Source organism: Opisthorchis viverrini, assembly GCF_000715545.1.
Source record: "Opisthorchis viverrini unplaced genomic scaffold opera_v5_2, whole genome shotgun sequence".
In the NCBI taxonomy this organism is placed as follows: domain Eukaryota; kingdom Metazoa; phylum Platyhelminthes; class Trematoda; order Opisthorchiida; family Opisthorchiidae; genus Opisthorchis; species Opisthorchis viverrini.
In genome coordinates, this window is record NW_008751658.1 from 4321367 (window position 1) to 4331788 (window position 10422).

The following is a 10422-nucleotide window of genomic DNA, read 5'->3' on the forward strand; positions in this document are numbered from 1 at the left end:
TATATATATATATATATATATATATATATATATATATATATATATATATATATATATATATATATATATATATATATATATATATATATATATATATATATATATATATATATATATATATATATATATATATATATATATATATATATATATATATATATATATATATATATATATATATATATATATATATATATATATATATATATATATATATATATATATATATATGTACACTACAAAAATAGAGGACGTGCTTTGCAGAGAAAAGCGCAAACACTAACCGGACCATTTCAGGAAAGGCTGCACGTTCCCATGCTTGAATATCCACAGGAGAGAAGATCCAGTTGTCGCGGGATTTGAAGATGCCTTGATCTGGAAAATGGCAGAGGTAAATGGACGAAAGAGCAAGTAAATGAATGAGTCCTAGTCAATTGAAAGAGCACCTCAAGGACGATAAATTTTTATTGAAATTCGAGGAATACGTTCGCCTCATGGGCCAAACATGTTTAATTGGTGAGACTTACGAGTGGTAGTGAATAGGAATGACAAACGCGTATTCATGCATCATACGAATATTATTTTGAAACCGAGACCAACTTGGGAGCATTTGTTCTCAGAAAAACTGTTCCAACTAAGGGTGCCATTCTACAAGAATTCAAAACAGCCCCCGAGTTGCAGCTTCATTCAATTTACGGTAGACCAGCCATCTCATGATGTGGATATCGGTCAGTCGTTGAATGTCAATATCCAGCATAGCCAGTTGTGCATCCGTGCGAGTTCGCTTACGTTGATCTTGGCTAGTTTGCGAAGTTCACTAATCGGGATTCTATCGAACCATTGAATTCGAAGTAGTCTGCGCAGTGAGTGAAATCTGTCAAGCATTTTGATACCGGTAGGACGTCCAGATTTCGCACCGTGCAGTAGAGACACTGATGTCCACAAGCAGGTTGAAGGATCCAAGCGCATTCATCAAGTGACATTTGCTTCGCAGCCCGAGCACGCATTTCATTATCGATTGTCAGTCTATGGGTAGAGCACTGAAGATGTGGGAAAAACTTTCAGAGATGCTGAGCTGTCGCTATCGATTTGAATGTTGTTGTAGACCCCGAGCAGGTTGGGAAAGAAACATGCTTCAGGTCAAAGTCGGATGCTCGTGGTTATTCGCCGTATTTTTGCCTTCAAATAAGCATACGAAGTACAGTTATCTGCAAACGGTAACACCTTCGACTTGTGCCATTTGGTCATGAAGCTTTTTATGTTGAAGATGTGACCGTCTAGACGGTAGTGGATCGGTACATCACCTTCAAGAAAAGCTGATGCACAAGACACAATCAGACACGTATTGGACAGGGTTGGAGGTAGAGAGCAACCTTGCCTACGTCCCGTACCAATTTCGAAATCACCAGAGGTGATTTCACGGGTACCTGATCGGACGCTAATACTGGAATGAAGGAGTTTGAAAACGCAGACATTTTTTTGGGACAGTCGAACTTTTGGAGGACGAACGACGGAGTCTGCTTGTTTACAAAAAGGCTTTTGTAAGGTACACAGACAGAGCGTGTAACGGTCAGTTCCGTCCGTGATATTCTTCTTGCATTTAAGGGCGAAGTCATCCGTGCTGCGAATCCGCACTGCCATTCATGGATAGTTTCTTTCAAAATATAGACGTTCCATAGGTCTAATGGTAATCGTCCCGAGATTTTTCCTGCAGTTCAGAGAAGACTAATTTCTTGACAGTTGTATGTTTCCTGTGGGCCTTCCTTTTCCTTGAACAGTGGCTAGACTGTGGCGTCCTTCAACTTTGGTTGGAGACTCACCTAGAACCCAGCTGAACTTTTTGTTTATGATGTTTTTAAGCAACTGAATGTGCTATGGCAGGCCAAATAATGTTTCATTTAGTACGACTTTCAAAATATCAAGATACATGTATAGACGTACTACATTACTAAAAACTCTGCAACGACCGGTTTTGCCCTTCTTGAGTCTCATCAGGTAGGTGGTTATGTTGCTTTAAGATTCAGCTGGCGCCCTAATGAATCCGATGATTTCTGGAACGTCTTGATGGAAGTTGTGTGATTCTGACTGACCACGGAAAATTTCAATGCATCAAATGCATTAAACCAGTTTTGACACCATTTTCGAATCCGATAGTTCTAATCACAGTTGTCTGGATGAGTTCCTTGGTCCCAATTCATTGGTTCTCCAACGTATGCGGTACCATTGGATAAGGCAAGCTGTGACCGATGACCTCTTGGGACTTATCCAGTGCTGAGTGGTTCAACAGTCGCTTAATATTCGGGCTGGTTGACCAGCCTCTTGCAGGTTCAATCTCATCATCCATAAACTTTCATCAGATTCCTTTGTCGGACAGCCATTTAATCCAAAAGGTCCGCTCAGATTCGGAATAAGAAACATCGTGGGAGCATACACACTGACAAAAGAGTTGGAAAGTCCTCCTGACAGCTGAAACCGGATAGTCACCGCAGTGACACAGCCCGATTTGCCCAATGTTCTTCCGCCCATTTGGTCTGACAATGGAAAGCCGACTTCGTACTCCTGTCGACTAGCCTGTGAGTTCCAGAGCAGTAGTATGTATATCCAGTTTCCCGTAAGCTTCCTTGACCAGTCAGTTAATTTTTGCTGAAGGCAGCTGGGCCGATGCGAGAGTGTTTCGGATCTTCGGCCAAAAGGGCTGAGCGCCAATCGGGTTTGTAGCTCCCATCCCAGTCGCGAAGGGTTCCATCGTTCCACATTGGGAGTCGACGCTGGCTTATCTCCACTCTTCTTTGCTTGGGTTTGCTAACTGGTGCAATTTTCAATTCCTTGGGGCTTTTCCCGGTCCTTCAGTTCAAGTGTCCGACTTGTTTTTTGACGGCCGATTCGGGGGACGGCAAACGACTCGATAGTCTGACCCACCTAGTGGTAGAGGTTTGCCTGACATCAGGACACAGGAAATAATGCATAGTTTTCTGACTCCTAGTGCTGCTGCGCCACACCGAACATTGATTTTCAGGACTATTTAGACTATATTAGCTAATACTCCAGCGATCACATTCAACCGTTCGGTTATTGAAGTGTGCGGTGGCATGGCAGCTAGGCACCAGAAGGGTGTTACAGCTGAAAGATGGGCTGTTGACCAGGTGGCGGTTGATCAGTCTGCTATTATCAGTGCAAGCAAAAAAGTGGACCGACGGCCATTTGGTGATTAGCCAATAGACGCAATGAGGTAAGAATATTCCGAAACATTTCGACCATTCCTAAGCTATCCTCCCTCAGGCGAAAAGATTGCATTGCATCTTCCGTAAATATGTAAATGCTGCCTGCCTGGAGAAAACCCCTAAAACTTTTCACACTACTGTCTAACTGAACAGCACAACCCATCGAATACTACAATTGCTCGTAGCAAGGAGACTTGCTGCTCTGAGTTAGTCTTTCTGGTAAAACCTTACGGAACGATGTTCCAGCCAATGTGGTTTGCAGGTTTATACCCGTATTGAAACCCAGTCACCACGATAAACTGGCAGCTTACGGTCGGGTCACACGTCCTGGTACGAATTGTTTCATGGTCTAATTTTCGTATCAGACAAACGGGTTGCGGATTCACGATAGAATTTCCCTCACTAAAACAAGTCGGATGCCGCTACTGGCGATATTCTTTAAGCTAATGATTTAGAACGCCCGCAGTGAGAAACTATACATAGGGTGCTTGTGCCTCGATTCCTCACGAGGAATCACATAGGTAATATTGCATACTTTAGGAAGGGATCGATAAGTAACGCGCTGGTACAGGAGCTGAGAAAACAGCATGGCTTCGGTCCCATATAGTGCGAATTCCACCGTGAACTCAATCCTGATGAGTAGATTTCTACTTCACCATGAGAACCTGGGGAAACCAAGGTGATTCATTTAATTCGGAATGAGAAGTGCAGCAAGGAGTAACACATTAGTGAAGCAAACGGAATAATGTGAATCCGACCGAGTAGAAGCAAGATCAAACAAAGGGACAATTTACACTTTTTACCTTTTAGGGTGTTCCCTTCCACCGGAAAACCAGGAAGCGGATCCACCGATAGACCAGTTAAGTCGACTCCATACGTAGATAGTGTTTCGTGAGAAGGCACAACTTGCAACCAGGCATGTGACTGAATACTGGCTAGAAAGTCACGATGCCTACTTAACACCAACGTTGTCCGCTGAAAAGAAAAAGAGAAATATATGGCGTGTTATTGGTTGACGACCGATCATAAGTTACTAAAATCTATGAAACAGACGCTTCAACGTCTGAACCCCGCTAACTCGTCTGGCTGTTTGTTGAAACAGGTAATTTCAACTCGATTCATCTAACGGTGCATGCTAATGGTGAGGTGACATTCCAGTCAGGAGTGCATCGAACTCCTCACGTCAGTGATTTACTGGGTCGTACAACTCAAACAAACCAGCCAATCCAAACCGCGCGTACCGGAGGGCGTGGTCTGATCCCAGTTGATCAGGTAACGACACAAATCTGGTGTGATAGTGCCCGCTGGTGGCAAGGTGATAGCCGAATGTGGTGGTCGGACATCCTCTGAGGTGGGCACACGTACGAACGGCCACGGCTACTGCTATGTTATTAATAACGTAGTGATATGCATTCACATCATCCTCGTTTGAATAGTCCTCTTGCCATCCTATGGCGATTATTCTGGCTGATCCACAGGACGAGAATTCCGATTTTATTAGAGCTAAGCAGCAGTCAATAATTTTGGTTATCTGTAAATTATTACATCTGAACAGTCAAGCATGTTCACGACCAAGCGATGCGACTGGTTTATCCAGCGCCTCAAATGGCGACCACGTTACTACTTTAGTCGTGTCGATCGTATAACCCGCCTGTCGAAACTTCCAAATCAAGCAACAAGACGGATGCTTGAGAATTTCGGGGCGATTTATGAGTAATTATGGGTAAATGAGGGATTGGTGGGATCACATCACTCTCCTTCCGGCGCATTCGGCTGTGTGGTAATTCATGTGTCCAGTGTGAGGTGTTGGGAGAGTTGTAACATGCTCGCCCTCACATGTCAGATGTCTGAACTTCAAACCCTAGCATGACCCAAGAAATACACTGATGATGAGCTCTAATGAGAACAAAACCGGAGTTCAGTGCTTCCCCCTCTTGGTAGGGGGGCAGGGGAGGAGGACTTTTTAAGCGATGTGACTGCGGATTCTACAAATTTCGCAACAACCTATACCTAATGTAACAACATTTTCGCTTGGTACAGTTACTGACGAGATGGCTCAAATGGTTAGAGCGCGAATTTAGTGACCGGAAGGTCCGTGGTTCGAACCCGACCTCCGCCACTCGACTTCCCCTGTCTAGGCTTGGGCAACCTGACAGTATCCCAGCCCTCGTGCTTCCTTCGGGTGGCATGGCAGCTAGGCACCGAAAGGGCGCTACAGCTGAACGATTATTATTATTATTACACAGTTACTGGTGCTTCCGTAAATCATTGAGAATGAACCGAGCCAAACGGTACCGGTCGGTTAGTCGAATCAGTCGATCCTAGAAGAAAACTTGAATCGGTGCATTCTTACTAAAAAAACTATTCGTGTAGATCGTCCAGTCAACCCTGGAGATAAAGGAATTCACATAATGGATGCAAAATTGAGTGCAGTCTTATCATAGAATTGATAACATCATGACATGAGCAAGATCAGCAAGAATGAATGCTGGATGTCCGCAGTGAGACTGCGACTAAAAGTTGACGCTGAAAAATGCCTACTTAGATTATAGTTTTTCTCGGCTAAATACTGTGAAAAAATATATTTAAAAAAATCAAGTTGTTCAGTAGCACCCTCCCGGTGCCTAGTTGCCATCCCAAAGGAAGGAGGCATGAGGGCTGTGATTCTGCCCGGTTGCCCAGGCCTAGACAGGAACGATTGAGTTGCAGAGATCAAATTCGAACTACGGACCTTCCGGTCCGTAAGCTGCAGAGCTATCTCCAGACCGCTAACTACTGTAGAGAGATAACAATAATAATCACACAAAAATGTTACAGTGAGGGGTCACGTGTGGCGTTCGATACGAAAGGAGTCCTGGTACCATGATTGGAGATACTCCATTCCACTTTAGGACAGAACTCCGTTGTGAGATCTCAAGATAAGGTGATCTGAAGGTGGGGCTTCACCTTGGGAAATCCCGTGAAATATTCGGAGCTGTTAGAACTCACCATGACTGAATCCCACGATAAGGAGGACCATCTCCATTGTTGGGTACGGAATCGTATCTCGAGTGGTGCCTGTTTGTGGATGGTGCTAAACTTCGTACATCTACGAGCTTTCAACAAGGCATCAGGTCCTATAAATACCAGTGCTTTTCGGCGTTTCAGCACAAATCAACTTAATTTACGGGACAAGACCTCCAGTAAAAAAATTGCCAATCACTTGTAAAAATGTCATGCCCAATCGACGACACTGATCTCTTCCTTTGTGTATCCCAAACTTGATCTCCTCGTAATTCCGTCAAACAAAGTTTTACAACACAATACTACGCAGTGTGCTCTGTACGGCGGCTTATAAGATGCTTGTTAAAAGAACCCAATTCACACAAGCGGAAATGATAAAAATATCCGGTGTGACTCACTTCGTCAGTCGGCCATGAACATGGGTCTCCGCAAAACTGAAATAAAAAGGTATTTGGTTTGGCATGATCAGCGTCTCTACATGAAATGAAGCAATCCTTTATCCCACAATAATGAGTCGGCTACAGAGGAGCCATTGAGTCGACTCACAGAGATGGACTCCCGTTGTCTTAGATAGAAAAGAATAAAGACTGACACAGCTGCTCAGCCTTGACATCTTTTAGGTTCACAGCTGCCGGGCAACTCGAAGGAAGTACGAGGACTGAGATACTACCAAGTAGCCTGGAGCTAGATAAGAGGAGGATTGGGTTGAAATCCCGGAGTTTCAAATCAGTCCTGATCACTGCATTATACCAAGCTGTACTCTCACAAAAAATTTTAAAAGCTCGTATTTCTAATTGCGGTAGTAACCGGATGCAATGTGGCTTTTTACAGACTGTGTTTGGACAAAGCATTCAGAATAGCACTTCTTTGTTAAGACTCGTTTTCTTTGTGTGGTATGTCTAATGTTTCCTGTAGAATAGTATCTTGACTAAGGTTAGTTTTTTATAATTCATTGGTGCACAATTTGAAAACTACTGACCACTCCAGGTTGTTTTATGGTAGTTTCACGTACCGGCATCGGTGAGGGACATCTTCGTGGAACTCAATGACATTTAATGGACAAGCCGACGAAGTTCGAAAGAATCCCTCAGATGACGGTCTCAAAGATGTAAAAACTAGAGTAACACGCCGCGCTAATATGTGAGGGAAGGGTAATGCGCATGGGTTACGCGAGTTTGAATGGTGTGTTGGGTTTGTGGTTTTTCAGGGAATTTCCGTTTTGAATGTTGTGGTTCCAGCTGGGTTGAGCCTCGAATCCGTACATCATGTGCGGCTCAATGTGCGCACTGACAGCAAATTAGATTATTCTGCCTCTCTCCACTCTATGAAGGCCACAACAAGCCTCACTACATAAAAGTTAATGGAATGAAGACCATGCACAATGATTCTCTGGAAAAGGCTGATGACCTTCCTTACTGGCCAGTTAGAAAGCAGGGCCTGGCCTACCCAAGCGTGGATAATCACCAGTGTCGACGGTTAAAGCGTATCACTTGGTTCGGAACGACTGTGCGTTTCGTCGGTAAACATGATGGTGAGGCGGGAGCAATTCCTCTTATTGTTGGATCGCGTCCGAACACAACTGCCTGACAAGCGACTAATATGTCCACGCCGGTTTATCGAAGGGGGAGGTTATAGTTTTTTTGTAATGTACTACTCATAAGGTTGCTGAAAATCCGTCGACAGCCCACGACCGGTTTCGCCCTCTTTGGCGCTCATCAGATAGGCGCAGTCCCCGGGTTTCCGTCAACCTTATGTTCTACTTGAAACCAAATTGCACGAGATTACCGAATATACACTCATTTGCAAACTAATTTGGTTTTCTTATTGCAAATATACACTAAATACATATCACAACGAATTTCCTAAGAAATGGGTGCTCGACACAAGGTTCCTTCGGTTGTCACACGGAATCATAGATTTCGTCAATCCTCATTATAGGAGCCTCTCTAGAAGATCCCACAGATAGTCCCCATTCAGAGACCACTTTATATCGAAAGAAACAATGTTTCTTCGGAGCAGGTGGTCGGAGAAAACGTAGCAGTGAAATAATCGGAAAAATGCAGAACCCCAGATATAGGATTCACCTTTATCTGATGAACCATTGAAAGGCGATTAAAATGGGGAAAGCAGTCGACAGGCGTTTGTACCTGAACTATGGCATATTTAAGAGCGATAATACTGACACAATTTGAAGGCCTTGCAGTTAATTCAATTGATCTTAATCTTACTACCAGTATCGTACATGAACCCCCGAAATGAGCAGCTTAAGCTTAATTGGAATATAATGACAGAACCATGATAGAACCCATCGCCCAAAAAACCCACCTTTACCACTTCCTTGCACGTGAACCTTGCCGGATGGAAACAGGAGTCTGGTGCTCCTATTGGAGTGCGCGGAGGGAGTTGACGCCAACGACCACATTCTTTACATTGAAGCCACCAAGGCAGAAGTTGTGAAGCAAGGAAATCCAAAGCAGTTGGAGCAGACTGTCTTCCAGACACACTACACATACGCAGTCGCTCCCTGCGCCAGGCGCTCATTCGATGCCGCCACACAGAATCATCCCCCTGGTATTTATTCTGCTGACTAGGGAAATACAAAATAATGGGTTAAACACTGGCTTTACTGGCCTAAAAGCATAAACCCTGTTCATTTAGTGGCTAGCACTGTGGCAACTGAGGTAAACCATGCACACATACCTAAGTAACTCGAAACAGGCATGGCAGACATGTTCACCGAACGAAAAGTGTCGCCACCCCAAAGTGGAACGGTTCCGTGCACATCTAAAAAGTATTCGTTAAGTAACACGAATCACTTGGACATCCTTACCCCGCGCTGATTCCAGCAAAACACAGGGGGATAATGGCACTGCAATATCCATTTCGGCAAAAGGCAGAAGAAACCGGCTGAACCAACTCAAAGCCACTGATATTCATTCGATCACCTCTCACCACTGATACCACCGAAATTTCTGAAAGGCAGGACAATGCTGAATAATTTTAGGGGACTAGAAGTCCAACCTGCAGCACGAAGTCCAAAGCGAACTACTAAATGGAAGCTGGTTCAAGGATGGACTTAACAGCCAAAATAACACATAAGTTGATGTTTTTTGTTTCGTGATGAACCTAATATGAGAGAACGAATCAGTTAAGAATGATTTATTACCCCAGGAACATTCAGGAAGTGTAAGCCACTTTCAGGCCCTGCAGCCTTGGTAACTGAATAACTTGAGAACAGGAAGGCATAGCCATTGGAAGTGATGTCATAATCAAATAGGTTTATCAGGATCATTTTAGATGTTTGATGAAGCGGGAAACTGAACAACAGTGCACCAAAGGTGACAGTTTTGATAGTCACTAACGGCGTGACTGAATCATGTCTGCCGTTGTCACCAATCTCTGATAAGTAGAATCCCACGGTTCTCATCCAGCGACCAGTTTACTGGTTACAACTCTTCTACTTCAATACTCAGTTATTGGCTATTTGTTCCTTGACCACTTCTCATCGGTACAGGGCTGGACAAAAAGTGCTATGCGAGGTAGACGGTCCAACAAAAATGAAATCGTTCAGCTGTGACACCCTTCCGGTGCCTAACTGCCATGCTACTCGAAGGAAGCACGAGGGCTGGGATACTGTCAGGTTGCCCAAGCCTAGACAGGGGAAGTCGAGAGGCGGAGGTCGGGTTCGAACCACGGACCTTCCGGTCAGTAAATTTGCGCTCTAACCACTTGGGCCATCTCTCCCCAATAACATGCGTAACTTATAGGACCTGAATCACGTCTGCTAATTTGCATCAGCTGTGGAGTCAAAACAGCAGTTCGATTGGCCTCAATGATAACGTATACTGGGCTGTATGGTTACGAGACATGGTCCCTGTGGACAGATGATCTGAAGCGTCTTCAGACTTAGTACCATGCCTCAAAGTCATTGCTAGTGTCGGATGGTGTCAAGGGATTCGTAACCAGGTGACTGCGGGACGTGTATTTGGTTGTGTAGCAGGTACTTCAGTCGCCGAAAACATCCAACACTATCAACCGTAGTGGCTCGGTCACGTCCTATGCATTCCCAAAAACCATCCACCGAGACGAGTGTTGTTCTCCGATTCGTAACCGACTGCGGGACGTGTATTTGGTTGTGTAGCAGGTACTTCAGTCGCCGAAAACATCCAACACTATCAACCGTAGTGGCTCGCTCGGT

The 10422-nt window shown here is 44.3% G+C and overlaps 2 protein-coding genes across 2 annotated transcripts in view; one reads left to right on the forward strand and one right to left on the reverse strand.

The window, feature by feature from the left end:
- The window catches only part of T265_00252 (hypothetical protein), a gene marked incomplete at both ends in the record, with an annotated part of 23288 nt that extends 14127 nt beyond the window's left edge, over positions 1-9161 (reverse strand). The window contains 6 exons of the mRNA XM_009163960.1: positions 285-375; positions 4025-4196; positions 6623-6658; positions 8550-8811; positions 8925-9008; positions 9055-9161. Of these exons, the coding sequence (XP_009162224.1) occupies positions 285-375; positions 4025-4196; positions 6623-6658; positions 8550-8811; positions 8925-9008; positions 9055-9161 (752 nt within the window). The remainder of the gene's footprint in view (positions 1-284; positions 376-4024; positions 4197-6622; positions 6659-8549; positions 8812-8924; positions 9009-9054) is intronic.
- The window catches only part of T265_12497 (hypothetical protein), a gene marked incomplete at both ends in the record, with an annotated part of 7974 nt that continues 2813 nt past the window's right edge, over positions 5262-10422 (forward strand). The window contains 5 exons of the mRNA XM_009164021.1: positions 5262-5522; positions 5821-6037; positions 7555-7730; positions 9698-9928; positions 10225-10347. Coding sequence (XP_009162285.1) covers positions 5262-5522; positions 5821-6037; positions 7555-7730; positions 9698-9928; positions 10225-10347 — 1008 coding nt within the window. The remainder of the gene's footprint in view (positions 5523-5820; positions 6038-7554; positions 7731-9697; positions 9929-10224; positions 10348-10422) is intronic.